Raw genomic sequence first — 27,405 nt, forward strand, 5'->3', positions numbered from 1 at the left:
CCAGGATTATGCCAGTCAGATTGCCTAGAGAGGCACCATGATTCACTGGCTGGAGAAAGGGACAGTGCATCCAGAGATTATTTCCTACAGCCTCACTAAATCACTGTGTGATCTGGGTCAAATCCTGACTGCCTTTGGGCCTCTGTTTAGGAGAGAGCCTAAGTACACACTTAACTCTGCTCATGTGAATAACCCAGCCACACTCAGAAGGTCTTTTAAGCAGCTGCATGTGCTCCCTGCTGAATAGAGATTGTTCTGCTGCTCTTTTCCTCTGGCTTTGGTTGATATTATATATCCTCAAGGATGACAGGACAAGCTCTATCTCTATCTGTATTTACATTATTTGTCCTTTAGTTGTATAACTATGGATATCCCTGCTGTTTGTACACACCCTTCTAAATCAAACTCTGACCTGGCGGATCACTACCAGTGAGGCTTTGCCTTCATCACCTTCTCCTCCTCAGTACCTCCAGGTATATGACCAGGGTCTCTTCTCCCCTACTGCTGAGTCTGGATGAGAAAGTCTCACTGGTGCCCACTTTTCAATGTGCAGCTGTGGGAATGGTATCTGGCTCCATATGGGCTTGTTAAGATAATTATACTAAAAAAAAGAGAGAGGAGAAATAAGGCCATTCTAGAGGTGTGGCAGGAGGAAAGGAGGTAACCTGTCAGCTCAGGAGGCAGTAGTGACCAGAATTTGGACACTTCCCCAGGGAATAAAAAAGATGCTGCCTTCATGTCTTCATTCTGCCTTAACAGAGGCTGCTTCATCACACAGATCTTTCCAAAGTAGGTAGCTTCTAGCAAGAATGAGCTGAATGGGAAGAGAACATATCTAGCTCCAAAGAGTGGGAACTATTGCTGCTCCTGCTGAAGTGCTGGAGAAACAGCACATTTGTTGTGATCTCCTTTGACACAGCTGAGAGCAGCTGTCAGAAACATGAGAATTAGTGGTGGCAGAATGCTACCTTTCCCAGACCTCTCCCATCTCCCTTTTTCCAGACATCCCTTGCCGGACTTTCCTTTCTCCTACAATTTCCATGGCCTGTCAGAGAGGAGCAATCACAAGGCTGCTTCATGTGGGAAGAGGAGCTAAGGGTGACCATAGCATAGACAGGGCAGTGCCCTCACTGTTAGGGCACAATCCCAACACAGCTGGGCAGGGTGAACAGAGCAACATCTGTGATAGCAATAGGTCTCATCAATAGTCCAACAAGCTGGAATGGGGCACCTGAGCATGGGAAAGAGGGTGTGGGTTGAGGTCCCAAGTGAGTCTGGTCAGGACAATTGGGGCTTCTGGGTTCACTCAGAGCCCAGCAAAGCCATCTCTCCCATCATGGTGTGACCTTTCACCTCACAACAGCCTGGGTTTTGAGGGGTACTTGATGTAAAAATTTCTCATTTTGGCCAGTCCCTCTGGTTCCTGGGAGTGCTTCTCAGACCTGTAACATGGCCAGCTAGTGAGGTATTGAAGCCTCTCCCAAACGAGTTTACAGTTTGCCCCAAACTTACCTCACTTGGTACTCTGACCTTGCACTATGACTGCTGGAGGGGCAGTGTGTTGGCAATGGATGGGGATTGGGTGATGAGGCTTCATGAAGGGAGGCATGAAAAACTGGAGTGAGTTTTCAGGGATCATGTAAGGCAGGAGCCAAGGATGTACACAACTCAGGTGAGGCAGTCTCACAGCAGCCAAGTGGAGCGGTGACAGCAAAGGTTCCACTGACAGTCCAACCATCATCAGGCAGAGACAAAGTCATGAGTTGGGTCTGGGGTCAACCCAGAAAATCTGAATAATAATTCAGGACCAGACAGCACAGAGCAGGCCTAATGAGCCAGACCTGAGCTGAAATGGGGTCAATGGCCTGATGGTATGGGTGCAGTGAGGCTGACCAGGACAATTAGGGCCCTGGAGCCCAGCCCAGCCTTCCCCAGTCACCAATCTGGGTCATGGATTGAATGGATAACAACTCTTTCTTTTTCTCAGACAAAAAAAAGCAGAGAGAGAGAGCAAGCAGTGGTGGTAGTGCTCTTCCTTCGGTGTTTAACATCTTATTTGTGCTCAGGCATTCCTGAAATCAATACCTCAAAAGTTAGTCTTTGTTAATTCCACCACCCTTTGAACTACCAAAATCCAGTCCTTCCTAGCACCATATGGTGAATACATTGTCCCCTCTTGTCATCACAGAATCCAAGGAGGAATACGAAACCCTGGGCATTGAGAAATTCATACCAGAGCGAAGTTGTAAAGACTTAGGGGGTTTAAACAGCCTTCAAGGGCAAGTGAGGACCTGCCAGGAATATCCTCATGGTTGACATGAGGATTATCACCCATGTGTCATATGTCATGCCACATACAGAAGATATTCTATTGCCAGTTCTGGGTGCCACTATCAGGAACAGAACTGAGTAAATACTTTTTCTCATGCATGTTCCCCTTTCCTCCCTCTGTTTCATTTCCATCTCTGTACTCAGGGGTATGGTTGCACTGTGTGCTCAAGAAGAAAGCTTCTTTTCCTTTTGATAAAATCAACTTCCCTCTCTGCTCCAAGCTTTCATGCCATGGCTGGAATCCAAGCAAATGATTTAGCCCCGTTGAATTTATTGCATCTTTTAAGGAATTCCATCATCTCCTTTAGCCTGTCCATGCCCAGGAGTAGCAAATTCTAAAAGCAATCTTAAATTTAAATGTACCATTCTGTTTACTGAGCAGTGAACCTTCAGGCAATAAATACTACGGCAGGAATTCACCAGGACTCTGTTAGGGCTTGACAGCCCAGACAGCCATTGCGCAAATCTTTGTTAGTCCTGACAACGTTGTTTTTTTTTTTTAATCAAATGAATTACAAATTTGTTTTTAATCTGTGGGTTTACTCGTAAGGCTTTAGAAAGGATCCAAAGCTGTTTAAAACTATTCACATTACAAGCAGGCAGTAAATTTCAGTCTACTAGGCAAACTCATTGTCACTCCACGTGAACAACAGCACAGAGAAGAGGCTCAGCAAAACTTTTGTCCATGTACTGGAGTTCTTTAATATTGAGCAGCAATCCTAGCAATCACTTGATTGTGCTAACTCCTCCTTGGTCCTACAAGTGTGACACCTCCTGGAGTTGTTCAGCAAGGCCCCAAGCTGAAGCTAATTTCTATACAATGGGGTCAATAACACTGTGAGTTCACGTTTGCTCAGACCTGTGGGGCCATCGTGTTTACCTGGTTCTGTAACACCCTTGTCCCAAGGCTCTAGAGGAGGAAGCAAGATCTTTACATTGGCACAGTCTGTGTCCTCCCCAGCCCACAAGTCTGTTTCAGTATTTCTTTATGGTTGTATTTACCTCCAGGCTGCACTGGAATACTTTTTTTGGTTCTTTTTGCATTCTTTCTGTGAATTTCAGATTCTCATCCTTTTCCTCCTGAAAGAACTCTCTCAAGTTGTCTGGATCCCAGCCACTTTGATGCAGTCTTGCAGAAACCCTTTAGTCCATGAAATCACAGGAAAAACACAATTCCCACAGAGACTTTACTCCACAGTGTCAAAACAATTGTGATTCCTGTGCTAATCTTGTACGAAATTTCACTAAGGGGTATCACTTCATCACATCCAAGTGTGATATCTTCCCGAAGTGTGCATGTGCTCTCCTTGATAAGTACTGCCATTTAGGGCTGCACCTCACGAGGGGCTTGGAAAGCTCTACAAGGTGCTCTGCTTCCCAGCCTTTCCCTGCCCTCCCTGCTGCAGGATCTGTGCAGACTCCAGCTAGCTCTGAGGCAGGCAGTGCTTAACTCCTGGTTTTCACATCATGCTTCTGTCAATGGGCTTTTAACATCCTGAGGATGTGAGAAAGTTAAAAGTTGTGTCTGATCCAAATCATCAAACTAGGGGTAACCAGACATGGTCCCCAAGACAAAGGGACCCTGCCGATATCCTGGGATGTCTGTTTAAGCTCAGGCCTGAGCCTTCAGCCTTGCTTTAAGCTATGTTGTTGGCAGTGTACTTGTCTCCAGTCTCTGTTCTGTCTCCTGGCTGGCCTTTGTCTTCAGCTCTGTCTCTTGCTACTCCACCAGTTCCAGGATAAAACTACACTCAAGTCATCACACCGCCTTCAACAGTCTGGGACTGTTGATGGACCTCGATACCAGCACCCAGGTCTGCCCACCCTGTTGAGATCCTACAGTACTGTGCCCTGTAGGTAAGGGCTCTCTGAGTCACCCCTTCCTAGGCTTTGAGGTTCCTCTTGGGCAGCTGGGAGCAGCTCAGGCTGCTACTAAAGAGTCCTAGGGACTGGATGGCTGGTGAAGGGGTGTGGGTGTGTGTGACCAGCAGCAAGAAGATGGGATGATGCTGAAGCTGTCAGTGAGGCTGGGCAAGGGTGGAACAATCAAGCTCTCTCTGAACAGTCCCTTGGCTGGCAGCAGGGCTCGGGGAATGAACAGGATGATTTCTAGAGCAGTCCTTGAGGGTGGAAAAGGGATCAGATCACCCCTTAGGCCATACTGTGTTGAGTGAAGGCTCGGACCTTCCCCGAGGAGACCCCAAGGGCTAGAGGGGTGACAAGTCACCCTGGAAGCCAAATGGGGAATCCAGGCTCCCAGGTGGAGCCTGTGCCTCTGGTCAGGAGTGAAAGCAGTATATCTCAGAGGAAGTATTCACAGGATGAGGATCAAGGCACCCATGAAGTCAGGGGTTCAGGATGTCCCTGAGAAGATTAGGAAACTGGAGAGAGGAATTGCTTCATGCTGGAGAGCACTGGAGGCTGGTAGTCAGAGTGGCTGAGGTGGCACTTATGAGAAATCATAGGGACTTGGGTATTCCAAGCCCTCTCTGATCAGCCCTCGTCGCTGGGGTGATCCAGGCTGTCCCAAAGCAGCTTCTTAAGCTATGTGATTGCACAAGGCCAGGTTGCCTCTGGGGGCCAAGGAGATCACAATGTCACAGAACAAGGCAACCTGGCCTGGAGATTAAGCCACCCCTGAAGCCAGGTGTAGAATGAGGTCAGGCACCTCTAAGAATGGGCCAGGGGTGCTTTTGTTGACTCTGAGAAGCTTCTGAGGCCAGGGAGATTCAGGACTTTCCTGAGGAGACCTGATGGCTTGGGAATTTGAATGATCATGACTAGAAGGTTCATGTTCCTCGGAGAAAGAGCACACACGGGCTTCAAACCACCCTTGAGGCCAGGCGGCCAAGATAAGGATCAAGTCAGCTCTGAAGCATGTGGGTCATCCTTAGGTGCCTTTACAAATGGAAGAATGTTCCTGCTGCAGAGCCCAAACATACTCCAAAGCCTGGGCAGCTGGGCATGGGGTTGAAATCAAGGTGCCCCAAATGGGTAGGGAGTTGGTAGTTTGGACCCCAGCCTGGTTTCCCAGTGTCTGTGGCTGGGCTTTGGGTCTTCTCTGGGGTGCCTGGTAACACCCTAGCCTCCAACTCTTGACACTCTTAGGTGAGTCTGGTATGAAGGATCTCTCCTCACAGTCAAGGTTTTTCTGTAGGTACATAGCAGAGAGATGTAGGGAGATATTGACTTGTCTGACTCTAAGGCTGAATTTCCATCTCTTGCAGTGCATTGAGCAGAATGCTGATAGGAGAAAAGGCTGTTTACAGAATATATAAGCGATACTTCAAAGAATTTTTCTAGCTTTGAGTTCTTCAGGCACAGGCTTTTGTGCATAAAGCATTTCACGTTCTATAAACCTGATACACTATCTTCCTTATTAGATGAAGTATTACAATTACTCCAGTTTTCTCCCTGGGTTACTGCTTAAAATTTAGGTGATGATACAATAACTTATGATTCCTGTCCTGAGTCTGGGGTTATGTTAGAAGATGAAGGTAACTTTCTGCTCTACAGAAAGGATCAAGGAGATTCTCAGTATTGAGAGCTGCAGTTCCCCAGGATCCCCTCAAAATAATGAGAGAGTAAGTTGCAGTGTATTCCAGTATCTTATAAACCTACTTAACTTTATGCATGTTAATAGCTTTAATAACTGAGATGGGAATGTGTATTGAGAGTTACAGCATTACAAATGTAGACATGCAGGACGAGGGTCTTTGTTTTTATCCAAACTCGTATATCCTTTAATTATTCTAGATATTTTATTTTTGCAATTCGATTTTTGTATATCTACAATTTCTTTTGCAATGGTGATGTATGTTAGGCTCTTTTCTATTTTTCAAATGTTCAGTGGTAATTGTGTATAATCTTGATCCATTAGATATCTTCCTTTTCTTACAGAAACAGAATTTTATATTTTGTGTGCAGTATCCATTTCAAAATAGAATAGGCAAAAAGACTGTTAGTAGAAATTTGTCAGTCATACTGATCAAATCATACTGAAAGCAGAAAACTTTATGTGCAAATGGAATAAGATTAGGCTTTTTTTTTTCCCAGTCCCTTTCCTAGTTTTTTTTTTCCCCAGTCCCTTCCATTTGTAAGGAGCCTTAGCTTCACTTGGAAACAGGCTTGCATTAGGCCATTTCTCATCAACTTCTTTATGCACCCAGCTGGTGGTGTCTGTGTGTAATCCCAGCCAGTTTCCCTTTGCAGCTGTGGGGGGCCTCCTTTGATGCGTCTCTGTAGGTGGCTGCCAGTCCCTCAACTGGGGCCGGCAAACAGAATCTCTTCTATAGAGGAAAAGAAAACACCCCCATAGATGCCATGTGACTGTTTGCTTTATGCATGCAGGAGGAACTGACGTCAGGTGCCTCAGGATATTGTTCTAATGCAATAACATGATGTTGTGGTGTGTATCTCTGTGCATCTATCTAACGCAGAGCCTGTGATGAAGGACAGTGTGGTCAGTACCTCCCTTCTGCTCTTGGTCTCTTTTACTTTCAAGGCTCTCCACATGTACTGAAAAAAACTCTGCAGTGTCTGCTTGTGACTTTCAATTGAAAATACGATGAACTCTTCTAGACGTACTAAGTACAGTTTTCTTGTGTTGTTCTCACCTGTGCAGTTGTAGGCACTGTTCATACAGCAGAGCAAATCATAAGCATGCAACAGAGGGGAAGCAATGCTGATTTTATTTTTGCTAGTCAGTTGGGAAGAAAGGAGGAGAAGTTATTTCACATATCCTTGGTATGCAGCAGAGATCACAGAATGGTTAAGGTTGGAAGGGACCACTGGATGTCTTCTAGTCCAACCTGCTTGCTCAAGTAGGGACCCCCTAGAGTATGTTACTCAGGATAGTTTCCAGATGGTTTTTGAACATCTCCAGGGAAGGAGACTCCACAACCTCTCTGAGTATCCTGTTCCAGTACTCAGTCACCCTCACAGTAAAGAAGTTCTTTCTCATGTTCAGGTGGAACTTGCTGTGTTTCAGCTTCTGCCTTTTGCCCCTTGTCTTATTGCTCAGCACCACTGAGAAGAGCCTGGCTCCATTCTCTTGACACCCTCCCTTCAGATACCAGTGTTCTTTTTTTTTGGTCGCAGCTTTCACCTCTTTTCAGTTTGAATGTACATACTGATACAAGAGGTTTAAAAAGTAATGTCAAACAGTAAAACTAGGCCAAATTTTTCAATATTATGTGTAAATGCAAGGAACTTGTGTTCTGCTGGGGTGACCGTGCAGCTAGAGCCTGATGAAAATATCCGCGTTTGGGTGAACCCACTTGCCCAGCAGTTTTTTGCCTCCTCTGGTTCCTCCCTGTGGCATGGGAATGTGCCAGTTATTCTGGGACATCCTGGCTCTCATTGCAGAATGTGATTGTACATACAGCCTGAGAGAATTTACTGAAGACTATAAAAGCATGGTATAAAAATGATGTAATAATGCGTGAATTGAGGGGGTGATGTAATCTGGTAAAACCTCTCTAACAATGGCTACTGCAGTTACACAGTCTTCTGGCTGTAAAGGAACTGCCTTCTTATCTGCTTGAGGACCTAGATTGTATCTAAATTCTGAGGGATTTATTCTTAATATAACTATGTGTATTGCCTATATACCTTTTCCTTATGGATTTTTTTTTTTACTGTCTTCTAGCTCTCTTGGGAGATTGTCACAAAGCTGTCTTGGGGGTGAACTGAAAACTGCATATGACCTACTCCCTTTCCTTTACTAAATGTCTTTCATCTTCAGAAAGTGTAGTCTTGATCTGCTGCTGGAGCAAGGATAAAGAGGACGCTCAGGCCTACCCTCATTTCGCACATTACCATTGTAGGAAAAAAACAAATATTGGAAATAACACTATTTAAAGGAAAAAAGTGTTATGCTTTGTGAACACTGCTTTGAACGTCTTGGATGGTGCCTTTTTTACACTTCTGTGTTGTGGGCAGCTTCTGCTTCTGTTGTATTTCAACAGAAGTCTGAGATGGTAACAGTGATGCTTCTTAGGCACTCTTATCATGGTAGAACTCTTTTATAGCGTTTCCTGGGATGACAGTTCACTTAGATGTGACAGAGTAGTGCCAATCCCTATCAGCTGAAATCCAGGACACCTGCAGTGGAGAACCCACACTCAGCTGCATGGGTCACTTTAGAAGAGGATGACTTGGAGTACTGTGTGCTGGGGAGCTGAGCAGTGAGTAGTTCCTGCAGAAGATTAGCAGCACCCCTCTCATGCCGGCCTTGCTTGTGTTCCACAGGGCAGGAGCTTGGATAAGGCAGCTGACACAGTTGCACTTTTCACCCTCACCCCGGGGAAGTTCGGTGGGTGGATGGGTCTCCTCTCTGTACTGCAGGTGCACAGGCAGCCCCATACGTGAGGGAATGGCACAAAGCTGTGTTGGGAGGTTTAGGTTGGATATTAGGAAAAGGTTTTTCACCCAGAGGGTTGTTGAGCACTGGAACAAGCTCCCCAGGGAAGCGGTCACCAAGCCTATCAGAGTTCAAGAAGTGTTTGGACAACGCTCTCAGGCGCATGGTATGATTGTTGGGGACGTCTTGTGAAGAGCCAGGAGTTGCACTTGGATGATCCCAGTGGGTCCCTTCCAACTCAGGATAATCTGTGATTTATTTGTTCAAGCATCACTGAATGAAATTCACGAGCAGCTGTGTCCCTTCCAACCCAGGATATTCCACGGTTCCATGTGGGCGCTCGGGGCTCGGTGCCGCCCCGGGGCAGCCCCTCACGCCGCGCGCGCACGGGCTCAGCTCGCGCGCGGGGGGGGGGGGGCGGGGCCACGGGCGCGCGCAAGCGCAGCCCCGAGGAGGGGCACATGCGGCGGGCCCCTCGCGCCCCTCCCCGCCCTGGGCAGGCGGGCGCGCGCCGGGATTGGCTGCGCGCGGCGGGGCCCCGGCGGCGCCGGCGCGGGTGAAAGGGCGGCCGGGCAGCGGCGGCCGCGCGCGGACATGGCGGCGGCGGCGGTGCTGCTGCGCTGGGGCGGCCGGCGGGGGCGGCCGGGGGTGAGCGGTGCCGAGGGGCCGGCCTGGGAGCGGGCACTGAGCTGCGGGGCCGCGCTCCGGGGCGGCGGAGGGTCCCCGTGGATGGAGTCGAATGGGCTCGCCGGGCGGGGGCTGTTCCCTGTGTGCGGGGGGGAAGAGGGAAGTTGGATGTCAGCCCCCCACGAGGAGCGTCCCCGTGTGACGGGCGGGAACCTCCGGCTGGGTGAGGGGAGCTCTCTGTCCGGACCTTGCGGCCGCGGCGGTGCCGGGGGGTGCGTGGGGGTGTTGCCCCTCTGGCCCCGGGTGGGCGGTGGGGAGCGGCCGGGGGTGCCCGCGGGTGCCGGCTGGGGGGCGGCGGTGCCGGGCAGCTGTAAGAGCTGCCTTCTGGTTTCTGTGCCTGAGGGCTGCCAGCATCCAAGAGGTCGTTCCTTGGTGTAAACAATCGGCGTGTTGCCGGGAGACCATGGCGGTTTAGTTATTTTTATTTTTTTTTAATTAATTTTATGCTGCTGCACAGCTTTTTGATGCTTCAGGGTGGTGGAGTCACCGTCCCTGGAGGTGTTTAAGAAAAGACTGGACGTGGCACTCAGTGTCATGGTCTAGTTCATGGTGATGTTCGGGCACAGGTTGGACTCGGTGATCTGCGGCATCTTTTGCAACTCAGATGATCCTGTCATTCTGTGATTCCAGTTTCCTTCTGCTCTCTCCCTCTGTTGAACGAGAGCTTATCAAAGCCCTGGGGTAGAGGGTAGTTTTGTGCTATTTTTAGTTGGAAAATCTAGGCTAATGGAGAAAGCTTCGTGGAACTGTTATCTCTTCTCTCCTCACCCACCCATTTACCCCAGATACTTAGGGTGCTTTCGCTGAGGCACTTGCTTTATTTTCATCTGTTACTTCTACAGATTGTGTTAAAAGAAGATTATTTTAGATAAGAACAAGCAGCATTAACACATAGTGTTGTGTAACAGTTGAATGACACTACAACTAGTTTCATTATGGGAGGAGTAGTGCAAAATATCTCTAATTGTTTACAATAGGAAGAATTATTTTTTTTTCCTGAAAAGGAAAATTTATGTGGACGTCTGCAGGTTCCAGTGGAGAAGAAAGGAGTGACTTGCAGAAAATGTTTTCCCCAGTGTACCCCTGGGGGTGTGGTGTAGGATAGATTTCTGCCTAGAAATGTTCCCTCCTAGCAGTACTGTAAAGAACTCATCACATGTCTTTAGGGATCATGTAAAAGAGGTGGTTTATGTGGGCAGGGCATTTTGAGAAGGGATTAAAGAGGAAAATAGCATGTGTTTTATGCAAGTATTTTTCCTTAGGAAATATACGTAAGTAAACTTGTTTTCTTGAAAAGCAAAAAAGTTGTTTAATTGGAGATGATGACTTGAAATTAACAGAGGGCTTGTCCTCCTTTATTTTTGGTAGCCTTAAGTGTGTGTATATATAGATGTGGAATGCTTCTGCTGTTCCTACTAAATAGTCCTAAGACTTTGGTGTCAGTCCTTTGGAGCCTCCCTGAAAAAGGCCTACTTTGTCTCCTTCTATGTGGCATCTCAAGGGCGTGGTCTGGCTGCACCAGTGTAAGCAGAATGGAAATGTTACATTAATGGCACCTTTGTGAAATAAAGTGTTTTTTTAGCTGCCTAGTAGTGTTGTGATTGATGTAACTGAAGTGATTTCTAACCTTTAATATCTGTGTATGAAAGTCAGCGTCAAGACAACAGTATATTGGGAAACATCTAATAAAACAAATTTGCCTAGAAATTGCTTTCATAGATTCTCTAATGTTTCGGTGACAGACAAATAATATAATTGATGTCTTCAAACTTTAGTGTGCTAGGAGCTGTTAAAATTTTTGCAAAGACTAGTGGCTAATGAGATGTCCTTAATTTCCTTTGCTACTTTCATGTGGGAGTCAATAAAGGACCACAGGAGAAGGATGCAAAAAACCACTGAGCTGCGGATTTGATTCTTTGCAGTGTTTCTAATTTAGTGCCTATCACTTCTGTTTAGGTTTTATGCAGAACTGGTTCTGTTTAGAATATAACCAAAATTTCATTTTGAGTGCTTTGCACTTCTGGAGCTGGGAGAAAATCTGATGTTGAAAGAAGTCTGTAGTTACAGAATGAGGATGAGAGATGGCTTTTGCTATTTCAGTTGTGAAACTCTTTTGAGAGAGCTGTCAGACTCAAAAGGTTTAAAATAGTGTAGAACAAAGTGATAAATACTTCATGCATTCAAGGGTAAACTGCTGATATAGATTTCATCAGCGTAGATCAGTTTTCTAATCACTGAACTAAATGTATGGAAAGTTTCTCTGCCATCTGTGCACCCAGCGTTTAAGTCATGGAAGTTATCTGTACAGTAGGAGCTCCTTGCTCTCTTCTGATATTGTTTTTAGCATGCTGTTATTCCAGGGAAAAATTTTCCCCGTTGTTTGAGAACAGAAGCATCAGGCTGATGGGATGCAAGATTGGTATCATTTGTCATTAGGGAAGGGAGTTCACATGATCACCAGTCTGGGGAGATGAATGTAGCCATAGACTTCTGGAGTTCAGTGATTGTTTCTAGTATGTAAACTACAGATTTTAGTGCTGACAAGCACTATCAAAGCGTAATGCAGGTAGAGATTTCTAGTTTTCTTCCTGCTTCCAGGAGTAGCTTTTTGGAATTTGTAGGGAAAGCATGCTGTGCCATGTCCTATGGGCAAAAGTTAATTCTGAAAGGACAAAAAGTTGAGATCATTAAAGTCTACACTGAGTAAAAAATGGCACTCTTGTTCTGAAACACTTTGTGCTTTAATTATTTCGTTATTTTGCCTGCCCCAAACTTGCATTGATTGTTACACTGCCATGATCTGTTTCACAGGTGCTAGCCAGCCTTCCTAGAGCTGTTTAAGCTGCTGCATGAGAAACTGTTCCAACTTTCTGCAGCTGCTAGGTCTTGATCACAGGCTGCTCCTTTTGAGCTCCTGTCTCCCTCCAACTTGTGCCAGCACTGCTGTGTAAATATCTTGGATAAGCTGGACTAAAGTCTGCCTGAGAACATATTTTTCCACACTCCTTTTGAATATCTTCTCAGGTGGTTGTATTCCCATGTCTGGTTCACTATGTGACTATATGAACTCCAGGGACTGGCACAGAGGAGAAGCTGCATGGGCATAAGAATGACCGACTTTAAAGAAACAGCCTTAGATGGATGAGTGTGTCTTTGTTTGTAGTTTGTGTGCTGTGTTGGCAAATACGAAAACCAGATTTTCTGTTCTTAGAATTATGAATGTTTCTCAAACCCGGTCAGAGGGAAAGAGCTCTTATGTGTAGTGCAGCGTGCTTTACAGAACCTACATCTGTGTTTGCAGTTGGCTTCAGGGGGATCTGCTTACAGTTACAAGTGCTTGGCTCTCCAAGACTCTGGGAGTACAAAGGAAAGGAAAGCGCTTCCTTAGAGAAAAGAACAGAAGCATTATGTTTGCTTTACCATTTACAAGATTCGTACAATATTGTACTAGGAAGCTGCGTTTTCTACCTTATGAATTGAAAGTCTTGCAGCCACCTGAAGGTGCCTGCTTCCTATGTGCTTTATACAGACTCTATCAGTAAAGTTCCATAAACAGGGAATTACGATGTCAAATGAGTTGAAATAAAAAAGATTTGGGAACATTTGCTGTATAATCAAAATGTGAAAAAGCCCCCATTGTCTTCATGTTTATAACTGCTCGTGAATACTGATGGTTACGAGTAGATACACCACGAAGATAAGGGGGTTATTCTCATAGTATCTGAAACCTGAATCTCTGAAAATGTAGGGGCAAAAACCTTAATGGAAGAAAGTCGAATTTAAGTCTAGTGAAAATAGGTGTGCTAGTTTGGCTGTTACTATTCGGTATTGCTTACTGTATTTTCTAGTAATTCTAAAATATACATTCCTTCCCATACTAGACTTAGAGCAAATGTTGATATATGATGCTTTTCCTGTCTGAAATCTGGAATTCTGTACCTCTGTTTCAACACTGAGACCTTTTTCTGCCTGTAAAGCTCAGTATCAATGAGTTATTTACAAGCTGACCAGTATGGCGAGGAAATTTCCTTCCTCAATGAGGGCATGTAAACCTTTAAAAACACACGGGTAAACCATATCTGAAAAACGAGTTAATGATCTATTTTGCTGTTGTATGCTGTGTCCTTAAACCACCTGAAGAGGTTTCCTAGGGCTGCACTGGGTCCCTGAGGGGAGGCAGGTTCTCTGTGAGGTCTCAAAGTGGCAGTGTGCGATGGGCATACTGTTCTACAAGTTACTGTGTAGTTTGAATTTTTTTATATGAAGTTATTCTGTAACTGTTACAGCTGTTTAGGTTTCAGCTCAGTTTGGCTATTGCACCATTAATAGATAAAGCAAGATGCTTTTCTATAATATAGTGCTAACACCATTTTCTGAAGATTCATTAGAGGTGGGAAACTCCAAGCCAAATGCAGAAGTTCAGAGTTGAGCTCTCATAAATTAATAGTCTGCATTCTTGGGCTTTCAAGAGTCAAAAGTTTTATCAAATTGAAGTAACAAGTCATGACAAAAATAGGTTATACCTGATGACTCTACTGCCCTCTCCTAGTTTTGCAGGGTACAAAAAAGTCACTAGATCAAGCTGAGCTCTCTTTGCAGTATTCTGAGGAAATCTCTAAGTAGGGTATAATACCTAGGGCATGTGTGGTTTTGTGGAGGCAGCCAATTAAGGATGTAGGTTGAGGGTTAGATTGGTTTTGCTGGGTTGGTGGTTTGAGAGTTCTTTGGGGGTTTCAGTGTAGCTTTTAATGAACCTACCTATGGCAGGAACTTTGGAACATGGAGTAGGTGATGACACCTGAATAGCTGTGGATTTGGAGATGGCAATTTAGCAGTGTTCCTTTGTGGCCTTAGACGTGAATTATTTACAATATGCTTGTTTATTTTTAAGTAATTATTCAATTGCTCATAGTGTCTGGGAGCAGACCTCTACAGAGACTTTTCTTGAAGTGGATTCTAGATTAAGCAAGCTCTTAAACCTTAGTGTATATTGGTACAGATACATACAGAACCTCTTCTTTCCAAAGCTGTGAATTAGAGTTGGAACTTCCCATCTGAGTTGAGCAATATGTTTGATTTGTTTTAGGAAGTTACCCCACATGTATCCGATTCAGGGCTGAACCTGTTTTTTTTACGTGATTTGTGTGTGTGTGTGAGAGGAGGCAGCTAAATTTTTAAACATAGGTACGTAATTAGGTTAGGCTATTGCAAGATTTTTATGTGAAATCTGTCCAATTCTGTAGTGTAAAAACAGAGTTGAGTGTTTTTTAAAGTTTTTCCATTTTTTTTTAATTGCTTGGCGACTTTACTGTTTCTGTATAAAAAGTTTGAACAAGGCTTTTTTCAAGATGGCTAAGATTCTACAACCTAATGCTAACTGATTTTTCCCATCATAGCCTTTTCTTCCAGTCTCCATCTGTGCATAGCTCTTCTGGTTTCTCATAAGCATTCAAACCCATTTTTTTATAAAAGGTGTTTACAAGAAAGTTCAGAAGCTTTTTCTCCCTTGCTTGGTTGTCCCCTTTTGCCCTGCTAACTGCAAGTATTTAGATTAGCCTCACTGACCCTTAACAAGCACTTTCTCCAATGAATAATATTAACTCGGTGGAGACTTTTTGTGTGTGTCCTGTATGACCTTCTGTAGACTATTTGCTGTCCCTCAAGCACTTCTGTCAATAGTGTTTCAGAGGAGAGGAACTCAATCTGCTTGACTCTGTGTACTCTGGAGCAGGAGAGTGTACTCTGCTGCTACTGCTGTAGCTATCCTTCCTCTGACAGTATCTAGAGCAGAATACAATCACTGAAGATGTTACAGTCGCTCTGTAAACTTGCAATAAGGACCAGCTGGTAGGTGTGATTGCAACTGCAAGAATTCTGTCCTTAACTGCATCCCTTTAATGCCTGAAAAGGCTTGTACTGTTACATCCTCAGGTAGGAGTAATATATCCCTGCAAAAAACAAACAAACAAACAAAACCCCCCAAAAACTCCCAACCTCTGGTTGTTCTGATTCTAGTATATCAAATGATTTGCATTTCAGTTTGCTCTGGATTTTATTTTTGAGGAGTAAAGTGAGAAAAATGAAAGAAGCAAAAAACCCTCAGTGAAACAAAAAGTGAAGGGGAAAGAGCCCAGCATGTGAAACAGGGTGGAACGGTTGCTTTCAATTGACTTTTTCTAGTGTCAGAATAATTAATATACATGAATCATTCTGGAAGGTTTAAGCACAGCTGGATTAAATGGGAACAATGTATGCTATGTCTGCCACTAGTGAATGGCATCTAAATGGTTTGTGAAACTATAGTAGCTTTCTGCTCATGAGGTTTGGTTGGAGCTGGCATGAGATGGTATGCTTTAAGGCTTCCTTTAGTTCTGTATTACAGTACTTTTATTGAAATATTTTTTTCCTTTATAAGATTATAGTATCAGCTGCATTACAAATATGATGGCCTTCTCAGTCCTGGGCTGTTTTCTGCTTTCTGTGATGCAACATGAGAATTATTTTCAAACTTGATCAGACCAGAGGGCTGTGTAGGGAGTGTGCTCATTCCAGTTGCTGCCAGCCACTGTTACTTCCAGATCAGTATAAGCTTTCAGGAAACTTAAAATTTTAACAATTTTTCAATTATCTCAAGTTCACTACCCTTGTGGAAGGTGCAAGTGAATTCTCTACTTAACCTCCTTATGCGAACCTATGGTTCCTTATTTTTTGGTCTTCTAATGTAGTCCATATTCATATTGTTTTCCCCAAAAATACAGGAGAACCTTCTCGCAGGAGAGCCTTTACTTTCTACTACTTAGATTTCTGCAGCTCTTGAAAACAGTTCGTTCAGATAGAATTGACAGATTCTGAGTTCTGGCAGTCGCCAGTCACTACTGTTTCATGCTTCCTGCTAGACGATATTTAGTGTTAAGGATTTTGCAGTCTTTTTGATTCCAAGTGGGTGATCAAGTGTGGCTCTGCTTATACCTAAGCTAATGACTTCATATCTAGAATTTCTGAATTGTTTCTGGTTACTGTTTGTGGGTGTGTGCTTGGGGAAGGGCAGTTCTGTATGAGCTTTCATCCACTTGATGAGAGAGTGAAAGGGATATGGAAGTTTCCTCAGGATGTCAGTGTGTGAAATGTTTTTAATGGCATACGGTAACAGGAGAAAATGGTTTAACTCCCTCTTTCTTCTGTAGTGTGAAACGCTGTGTTCAAGATGGTGCCTTATAACTTCACATAAACTGTATTCGTCTGTGTATGATCCGAATGAAAAGGTAAGTAATATGGTGCATGTTTTCTCTTTGACATTTTACTGTACTGCTGGCAGTTGGTTTAAGCTATCCTCTCCCTGGTGCTGCTACTAACAACGGTAGTTCTGGTATAACCTGTCACTGGTTTAATAGCATGTTTTTCTTCCCTTTTTTTTAAACCAAAAGGGAAGTTACTTTTGTGGGATGCTTGTCAAGATTGGATACTACTTCAAGTGTATACCAAAAGGTTGAATAAGTGATTGTGAGCTTGGAAAAGTTGCATACTGGCCTGAACATGTTATTATTATGAAACAACTGTTAATGTTTTGCATAGTTGTGGGTGGTAATGGGCCTGTTAAAACATCTGGGAGCTAGACTAGCCAAAAGCTTTTTGTGGAAACAGAAGTATGTAATAGTGGCAGCATGATTTGTTAGATGATCTGGCGTGAGGGTGGGAACTTCAGAGCTTGGATAAAGATGGGCCTTTAAGGCCTGCAGAGAATAGCAAATCCTCATCTTGGGTCTTGTGCAGCAGCAATCTCAATTTACAGTTATGAGCCAAGAAAAACTTTCCTTATAGAAGATTGTCTTGGCATGGCCTACAAAGTAACGCACTAATGTGACTGAAGGTAAGCTAGTATTCAAGGGCAAAGATGATAGCAATTCAGGACTGATATTCTACCAGTGTAGAAGCCCTTTATATACAAGTGTAGAAGCAATTAACCATGAGTAAGATAGTACTAGGAAACAGGGAAAAACAGTATGGCTTTACAGATTTCTTCAGAAAATTTATTTTTTCTTTAAAGTCCTTGCTTAATCAGGTCTCCTTCCTTTTCTAAATGCATAGTTATGTTTAGATAATGTAATTGGGTATTTGGTTTCTCTCAAATAGGAGCTGTTGTTTCAACCAGTGGCTACTACGGATGGTTTAAGCTCTTTTCTGCTTTTTTCATTCACTACCCCTTCTAATGTTTTTGTAATGATGAGACTTTCATGTGAAACCTTTTCAGGCTAATTAGTGGAAATGACATTAAAAAATGTTACTTCAAAGCAGTGTGTGGTTTTTAATTTTTTCTTATTGTGCTGGACTTGAGACTAGCCTCTAACAGCAGGAGCAAGAGACCAGTCTCTCAGTGTCTTTATTGTAGAATTGGAAAATTAAAATGAATGTCAAATATTCTTAACATCTTGATACTGAAAGTCTTGTCTTGTACTGTGACCTCAGCTGATTAATAAAACAACTTTTACATACCAAGAAGTAAGTTGAATGGAGTATTCGATTCATTAAACTTTTCAATGCCAGGTATTTGGAAGTATTTTTTTAATTCCCCCTCAAGTCTGTGTGCCTAAAAATCTTTAGGTACCTAGAATGTTGAAATTTAGATTCAGGAACAATTGATATCTTTTTTAGATCAGATCTCCAGCTAAAAAAACCTCTCCAAACAAATTGCTGGCTCCTGTGGTGTTCTTAAAGTATTTGTACCTCTGATAATTGAGCTTGCTTAAGAGCGTTTAAGATCATCTTTTGAGTGTGGTGTGCCTGTGTCCTGGGCAGTGTTATTCAGCAGATCTGGCTGAATTTGCTGTATAAGCTTGCTGTGCAGCTCTTACCTGGAGGGTTTCTTGTCACTTAATTTCTTTATGGTGTTATCATGTGGTAGTATTTTTAAACTGGTCATGTGATGTCAGCTCAGCCCTGACTTTGAAAAAGTAAATTTGGTTAAGGGCACCTTGAGTTTGTCTGTTTGGAGTAGGGGAACAAACAGTATGTATTCTAGTTTGTCAATAGCACTTCCTGTTGGAGTTTTGTGGTGTTCCTTCCTCTCCTCTAACACCTATCTTCCCCTCCCCAGATTAACTAATGACTGTGAGGCTAACAAACAGTTTAATTGTTACAGCGGCAATACTTCCTTCCCCCCAAGTCCATATGAAAACCAGCTGTTTGGTGTAGAGGGGGAGAATAGCTGTTGAATGTCTTAGGGTATAGTTGGATCAACCTGATGTGGTATGATTGCAGGTTGCCCCTGAAAGGGAGAGGTCCTGCTGGTTCCCTGTCCTGTTTTTATTTAGAGCATGGGAAACAGAGTAAGACAGTTCGATTACTGGTTAAACTGGTGCCCTGTCCTGGAGCTGGATCCCTGCTAGGTCTGGTGCATGGAAAGCAGTGGGGATAAGTGTGTAAAGCAGGACTGTCCCTTTCAGTGGCAGTCTGTATTTACAACAAAGCAAGTGCAGTATCAAACTGCACCTGTGTATTTAGTAGCAAGGTCTGTGACAAGAATAATTTTTACTCCCAGCAACGAGATTTTTATGCTGAGCAGCTATGCTCTTGCACCACTCTTTTCTTAATGGGAAGGTTTTGCTTGGGGTTTGAGGCTTACTGACTTCTGACAGCTTGTTATCCCCTTCTTACAGCCATGACAGAAGTATTGAAGCACTAAGTGCACTCCAGTGTGAAAGGTGACAGTGAATTTCAGTGGCGTACTAAGTTTGATTTGCTGTTCTGTTGCACTGTGTATTGAGTGTGTAACAGTGTCTGGTAGTTTGAGACCCCCAAAATCCAATTCCTGAGTCCAAGCCCCCCTCACACAACTCACCCTAGTGTGAGATGGGGTTTTCCAGACACAGCACAAGACAATATAGGGGAAGGGAATTATATTACAATCACTATACAAATAAATATTATAATACATCATCTACATAATCTTAACTATCTTTCCTGTGATAAATCAGTATTTACATTGGATCAAATCTCTTCTCCCTCCAATAAAAGTCCAGAAGGGAAGAAGGAAAAGATCCTTTCCACTCTCAGAACAGCAGTGTCTCTTCTTCCATGCAGCAGCTGTAGCTGGATCTCTTTCCATTATACACAAGGGGGGTCTCATCTCGGCCCTTCGACTCCAAGCGAAGGTCTCTCTCTCCCGTGGACTGCGGTAACCAGGACAAAAAGGCTCTCTTCACCACGTCATATCACGAAGTTCAGGGATCTTCGTGACGGTCCCTTTCCTCAGGGGGTTTACCTCTGAGACACAACATCTCGGGCAGCTTTCAGTTGCAAGCCTTTACCTCAAGAGTTCTACCAGAGCTCCTGTGCTCTGTCTCAGGCTGCCAGCCTGGCAGCAGCAGCAGGGGGGAGGCAGGCCACTTCCCCCACATTCCTTCTGGCTGTCCCGGTCCAGCTCCGGGACATCTGAGCTTCTTAGCTCCTCTCGCTGGTACTGCTGCATTCCAAGACTCCCCTCAAATGGGAGTCCACCACCCCTCCTCTCTAGGAGGTGTCTCAGAAGGGGTTTTGGGGGTTTCTTGGTTCAGTTCTTACCCCAAAAGTCTGTCCGTAGAGCTTAGTTTCTCTCTCTCTCTCTCTCTCTCTCTCTCTCTCTCTCGCCTCTTCCATCCCCCCCCCCCCCCCATTAGAGATCTCTCTGTCTTCCTGCTTGGCTGCAAACTGCCTCTGCTGTTTCTTCTTATCTCTCAGTTTTCTGCCACTGTTCTCCGTTTGCTGCTGCTCTGCCGCTGCTTTTCAGCATCTCCTGCTGCTGCTCACAGAGGAGAAACTCCTCCAGCTCTCTGCTACGGAATTCGGCCCAGTTTAACGCTGTTCCAAGTTCTTGTAGCCCCTCAGCCGGGGGCTGGGGGGGCCCAGCCCCCAACGGGGCTCCTGCCTCTTCTCCTCGTGGCTTCAGAACATGGCCACTCTCATCTTCAACTACAACATCACCCTTCTTTTCTGGTTTGATGTGATGTGTTTTAATTTTGCAGGAGCGCTGATTGGGTTAACACCAAGAGAGACACCACCCCCTCGGGGGTTACCATTTTTTTTAACTCCAGGGGGAAAAAGCACTTTTTTTCCCCACCACACAGTGTCATGATGGCAATGAAAGATTTTGCCGGGTTCCTCACCTGAGGCTCACATACGAGTAGGGGCTAGCTGGTATAACTCAGCAGGAGTGCCTGGACAGCATGGAAGTGTTGGTCTTTTACCCCCCCATGCCCTAGGTAGAGAGAATTCTCTCTTCCTTATGATTGGAATGTCTTTTAAAGTTCTCCCATAACAGATGAGTATTGTATTCCAGGTCATCTATACTGATTAGGGGCACTGACCACTGTACCTGTCAGCACCGTATCTGCATACTGCCAGTATGTACCTGTGCTGATGCGAGGCAGCATACCTGCTGGCACCTCTTCCCTGGACTTGACTGGTTCCTAGAGCTGCTGCTGTAGGGTTCTAGTTTCTGCACAGTGCCTGGTAAGGAGAGCCAAAGAATGCTGGTGTGAATAGTCAAAACTTTTTTCTTCTAAACCTGTGTGTGTGCTAGGTAGATCTAGTAAAGCATACTGTTTGTTATATCATCACCGTTAAATCAGCAGAACTCTTTCAAAAGTAGGTGATCTCAGAATTACAAGCTCATGGATAAACCATGGTTTTAGTGGAAGTGGAGGAGAAAAGAATACATGTTTCTGGAGGGAGAAAAACTTGTGTTCTGTTCATATCTCAAGATTCTTATTGTTCTTTTCCCTTCAGACTTTTGAAAAACTCCTTATTGCCAACAGAGGAGAGATTGCATGCCGAGTAAGTATGTAGTCTTTTAATTTTTTCTTTTTTTGTAGTTAATTCTTACATTATCGGTATTTTAAATATTCATAATTGTCACTTCTTATATGGTAGGTCATCAAAACGTGTAAGAAGATGGGGATTAAAACTGTTGCCATACACAGTGATGTGGATGCCAACGCTGTAAGTACTACTTGAATTCAAATGGTAAATGGGGTTCTTAGTAATTCTGCAAGACTTGCCGCTTTTATACAGGTTTGTTAATTATTGTGGTAAGCATATTGGCAATTCTGAAGTATCTTTCTGTATGTCCTTTTCCTCTGTGTGCTTGAACGGAGTGGAGATACCAAGTTGGAGGGAGAATTAGACAAGTATTTAGCATATCTTTTCTGTGAACTCTTCTATGTTTTGCTTGTGTAAATGTTACCTTCCTCTTTGTGTGGATTAAGCTAGATACATGTGCACACAGATATGTGCACCTAGTGTGAGTGGCAGTGACACTTAAATTATGTTTTGCTAATGTACACAAAAAAGGCAGTGAAAAGTGGATCTTAGGAGATGGTGTAGAGCTTAGTATAAATTTTTCCTGTGCCTGGTAAATCCAGCTCATTGCTTCCCCCTTCCCAGAGAAGTGCCCTCTCCTACCAGGTGTGCTGAACAGGCCTACTGGAGCTGTTCCATTTGATTTGGATATTGAGGTGCCTTGAATATTCAGCAGCATGGCAGGAAGGTGGTAAAATGACTTTCTGGACAAGTAAGGTACTTGTCTAGCTACTTGCCCATTTTCAGGTCCTCATAGTCTCTATTTTAGAAATAATTGAAGTCATTCATGGGAAAAATAGGGGGATAATTTCTTCTGTGATATAACAGCAAGTGTAGTCATACTTGCATATCCTTGTTGACTAAGAGAACACACTACTACAGTAGAACTGCTACAGGAGAAATGGCTAGGGATAATCCCATGTCCCAGGATAGTTTGTTGAAATCTGGAAGGGAGTGAAAACCCTGTTATGATTTAATAAAAGAAGTCACTCAGACAAGATATCAGGGAAAAAAATTGTGTATTGTATGCAGGACAGGACTTGTGAATATAGATGTTGAGTTACTCAACTTTGGAAGAACTGAAGCATGGTTGATGAAATCTGAAAGTAGTTAGAACTTAGGTGTTTTCAGAGTTAAGTGAAAGGTGAGAACTGTTGGGAGTTCTGGACTTTGACAGTGTTTTTGTCAGAGTTCCTTTGTGGTTCTAATACTACATGACAAGCTCAGTTCATATGTAGATAGAGCAAGGGACTGAAATGGGACTTTCTGGAATGCTCTACTGAAGGATTTTTATGCCAAGTAATTCATTTGTTTGAGGTGAATGGAAAGTATACTTGGTCTGGATTTCAACTGGTAGCCGTAACTGGTAGAGTGTAGTAGCCTGTGAGTGCTCAGAGGACTGAAATGAAATTCTTAATGGGGAGATGTCAGACATCATGATAAATTCTGTTTCTTTTGGAAACCAAGGGTTATGTGAATATGAATACAAACTACTGTGTATGACCTATGATTCCTCTAGTAAAACCGAAGCATGCTGATGGATGCTTGAATTCCGTCTTATATATATGATATCTGCTGTTAGGATAAATGGATTGACTGTTTAGCAGCACTGCATAGCCTTGTTCACTGGGGTGAATTCATCCTGAAAATAGACTTAAAAAGCTGTTTAAAAAAAGAAAACATGTTCTTTCACCAGTCCATAATAGACTTGAGAAAATGAATTGGTCTTCTCTCCAGCGTGTCTGTTTATTGTGTGGACTCTACGATCTGGAGACTATGAAAAAAATCTGAAAGCAGTAAGTGAAAACAAAGATTGAAGAACATAATGAGGGAGTTAAGAATGACATGAAAAAGTATAATGACATGAAAAAGTATAACTCATGACCTTAGGGAAGGGAGTACAAATAGTGCATTATAAAGAGGAATTTGAAAATGTGTCTGTGTTGCTTCGATCTACAGTGCTGTCTTAGCTTTAAAAGACAGATAGGATCTTTAATTTGTAATAGTTCACGAGAGAAAGGAAATCCAAGCTGGTATCTCAGAAATGCATTAATATACTTATGGCAGTTCATAAAGATAACATGAAGTGTGCTAAATGGGATGCTGACATTCTGAGTTCATGAACAAGAGACGGGACTAATAAATGCTGTAAGGCTGACAGTGTTTGCTTAGCTCTTTAGATCCCTGCTTATGGACTGATCAAACTGATCTGTGCAAGGTTAAGCAGTAGCTATGTGCATTGAAGCTCCAAGTATTTAAAGAAAATGAGAGGCAGGCTACTTGAAATACTCTTCTGTAGGTTTAAAATAAGGAAGTGGTATTAAGTCTAAGCTAGTTTTTTGGTCTAATTATACACATCGTTTATGTCTACCATACATCCTTTAATCACTGTGTTGTGTGCTTGCACTGGAAATAGTTTAGCTGATGTTGCCTGTCTTAATGACTTGGATACCTCCAGTTATTCATTGTGGGAATGGCGTGGCCCGTTGCAGTGATGTGTGTGATTGCCAGTTTGGATGATCTTGATAGATGAGCCCAGAGGCCAAATTCTTTGACTCTGTTGCTTACCATAAAGTATCCAACCATAATTGCCCATAATTGTGTTCAGGATCCATCAACAGCTGCCTTCTCAGTTGTACCAGTCATAGTGAAATCCCAGACACTCTGAAATCAAACCTGGGAGCTGATGCAACCTACCAAAGGAACCTCTGTCCTCAAGGAGCTAGGAGAAGCCTGTTTGTTTAGCAGTGGGATGCTGCAAGAGTTGTTAATATTCTTTTGATTTTCTGCTTGACAGAGCATCTCTCACTCCTTCATGACTTGTATTGCAAAGACATCAAATATGATAGGCAGCTACCCTGATGATGATGGTCATTGAACCAAAGGCAGAAATAAATGTCAAGGCATGCAGTTGAACTAGTTGTCCATCCAGTGGCATGTGGTTTTAGGTGACTAAAGCAGGTAGGGATGGTTTACAAAAATATTTTTTTTATTAATGTGTTTAGAAATAGCACTAATTGGAGTAGATAAATTTTCTGTTTAGAATGTGGAGTAACCTTTGAGGTGTACTAATGGCCCCTTATTACATTGCCTGTAGCTATATAGATTACATCATCTCTATAGCTACTTGCTGAGAAATGGGTAGCCTGATACTCTTAATATGAATTCATTGTTACAAAAATAACTGTAAAAGAGGGCGATCCAGTCTGTCTGTTCCATCTCTCTGGCTTTCTGTCATATTGGTTGAAAACAGAACTGAAATTGAAGTGAGGCAGAATTCCTTCAGTGCGTTCACTAAATATTTAAGGGGAGAAAGAAAACTGTCCCAAGGTTTCTAGCAATTCAGTGATATCTTTAGTAATAGCTTCTAATTTATTCCCTATCCAGTGATATGCATAAATGACTCAAGCAGGCATTTTCACTGGTGTTTGGATAGGAATGGTATACAGTCTTAAAATAATCGTCTTTGAATGCAGGTAGTGTAAGACTCGCTAGTGAGTAATCTTATCCTAGAGCTTCATTTTGGTGTGGTTTTTTTGGTGAATATTCAACTTTTCTTTCATTTTTTAAAAAATTTTAAAATTATCTGAAATCCTTGTGGAGTTTACGGTGCTGAATAGAGGTGCTGGGAATAGCTGAAATACATATAAACTTTCCATGAAATGGCTTTCTCTTGGTCTTTAGACTTAGTTTCTGTAGAGCACCAGGGCAAATGTTTTGAATATGCTGTTAGAGCAATATTAATTTTGACATACTTATCATTAATAGATAAAACTGGCCACTAGACTATCAGAGCATAAAGGAATTTTCATTTCAAGGAATTAAAACTTTACCATTATGATCAGGAAGCAGCAGAGAGGACTGTTATAAACTGGGAATGTTGCAAAAATTGAACAACCTGCCAAGAGCCAAATAAAGCTTACCTGAAGAGGGAAAATACAAAGAACAAACTGCTTGTGCTCTTAATTTAAAAAAATGGCCAAAGATCTGAAAAATTTTTATGGATTAAAATTTTTACAGTGATAGTGAAGAGAGCATTAACAAAACTTAAAAGGAGATGGGTGACTTCAGAGACTTTTGGATGCATCTGTATTAATGCAAAATTGCAGATAGCTGGAAATGGTATTAAATGGGATTGAATTGCATTTATCTTTGTGGAGGTGAGAGCATGTGTGAACTGGGAAAAAAAGTTACGTCTAAAGTTATTTGTGCTGTGGAAGAGAAGCTGCTGCTTTAGCAATTGTCCTGATGTAAAAATAATTGTGGTGGTTGGGGAAAACAACCTGACAAAATGGCTGCTGAGACCCCCATGGAGCATACAGTTGCTCACGTGGTACTGAATGTTTTGAAAAAAAGTAGGTCATAATGGATGCTTTTAGGGTCTTGAAAATCCTGGCCAATACTTTTTTATTACATTTGTTATTTTGGGGAAAGTAGAGGAAAAAAGTTGTATACTGTTCAAAATGCTGGGTTTTGTTAACTTCAGTGTTCAACTTTCAAAACATTCTTTACACTTAGGTGAAGTGGGGAAGGACCAATAGAATTTGGATTGTTTTTTTAATTAAAACATCTGGTGGAATTATTTTTGATATGAGAAAACAAGCAAAGAAGTTTCAGCTGAACAAGAGTAATCCTATGTACTCTTTCCCCCTGAACTGATTGGAATAGAGGGTTAAGATGAAAGAGCCTCCTCAACCATAAATGTAACACTGATGGTGCAAACATTGTCAAGGAAAGCTAGAGAACTATTGTAATGCCTAATGTAATCAGCTAAAAGTATGATAAATGAAGAACAAGCTTTCACTAATTGGATCTGAACAAAAGAAGGTATAGCATAAAGCAGTGAATGAGATATAATTTTACTTGGCATTTTTTAACACAGCAGGGATTCTATAGCCATATGAAGCAATGAACTATAAATGACTGAAAAAATCCCATGGGAAAGTAATGTAAACTACTAAAACTTAACAGAGTAGTGGGCAGTTAGTTATACTTCTTTCATATAAGGTTTTTTTCAGTCAGTCACTTAAGACTTCAGGTGTTATTGTATTAAATTGCCTGTTCTAAATCTTGTTCTGCTAGATAATACAAAACCAAAAGTAATGCAAATGCTTTTATTGGTGTAAAGGTAATTGCACAGATTTGAGCTCTTCTCCCAAAACTGTAGTCTTTTTCAGTGTCAGAAAATTGAAAAAAATCAAATTAATTAGAAATAGAAGATCTGTATTCCTTTCCTGACTTTATTTCTTTTTTTAAACTTGGAGTCTGAGGCAGTTTTTCAGAAGGAAGTTGGGGAAAATCTCATTTACGAAAGTTGCAAAGCTGAAGAAGAATGTAAGCTTCTCTACTAAGTCTGTTTTGAGCCGAATGAATTTGGGTGAGCAAGATGAGCTTTTTGCTGAAGCAATAGAAACTTAGAATTTTGCTGAAGACTTCCCTATAGCTTAATGGGATGCTGTCAAGTTCTTTTGTTCTTAAGAAATCTAGGTGGCAAAAGTAGAGAGGAATTTGGCATTTAAGTTTTAATCTAAACTTTTTTGTGTTTTTTTAGTTTGAAAAGTGGAAGTTTATCCAAAACTGAGGAGTTTCATTTACTTGTAACTAACTTAGTGGTCTTAACATTTGTCCAGACTCTTGTTTACTTGGTTTTTTTCTGTTTACATCTTTAAAATGTGCAAAGCTTTCTTCCGTCATCTGCTACAAAACTAAAAATTCAGTAATTTTGACAGCTCGTTGTATCCGAATGGCACTTCAGGGGTTTGTGCTCAGATAACTTGAAGAGATCTGTTTGAGTACCTATATGAAAAGGAAACTCTAATATTTTAATGCCTTTTTGAAATACACGATTCCCAGGCTGCTGCGAAGGGTATATAGAATGGACTCTGCCTCCATGTCCTGTCTGGAGAAATTCATTCTTCATACATGGTGTTGTTTGCAAGGTGTGCAGAACAGGAACGTGCCAGATCACACCAAGAAAACATTAGGGTCAGGTTTGCAGTTGCTGTTCTCCTCTTCCTTCAAAGTATTTGCCTCTTGTTTCAAAAGTGAGACAACATGTTGCTTATTTCTTCACCAGATGTGGCAGAGATGATGTTGCTGTCCTGTCTCTGCTTTATTGAGTGAACTACTGAACAGTTTTGTAAAACATGAGGAATGCAGGTGATGGTCATCCTAGGAGGGGAAATATCTCT

At 42.7% G+C, this 27,405-nt stretch overlaps 1 protein-coding gene across 1 annotated transcript in view; it reads left to right on the forward strand.

The window, feature by feature from the left end:
- The window catches only part of LOC120324841 (propionyl-CoA carboxylase alpha chain, mitochondrial-like), a gene marked incomplete at its 5' end in the record, with an annotated part of 71,894 nt that overhangs the window by 17,193 nt on the left and 27,296 nt on the right, over positions 1–27,405 (forward strand). The window contains 3 exons of the mRNA XM_039389382.1: positions 16,567–16,644; positions 21,143–21,190; positions 21,287–21,355. Coding sequence (XP_039245316.1) covers positions 16,567–16,644; positions 21,143–21,190; positions 21,287–21,355 — 195 coding nt within the window. The remainder of the gene's footprint in view (positions 1–16,566; positions 16,645–21,142; positions 21,191–21,286; positions 21,356–27,405) is intronic.

The sequence above is a fragment of the Pipra filicauda genome, unplaced genomic scaffold, assembly GCF_003945595.2.
Source record: "Pipra filicauda isolate LSUMZ 115617 unplaced genomic scaffold, ASM394559v2 scaffold125_size2111803_pilon, whole genome shotgun sequence".
Classification (NCBI taxonomy): domain Eukaryota; kingdom Metazoa; phylum Chordata; class Aves; order Passeriformes; family Pipridae; genus Pipra; species Pipra filicauda.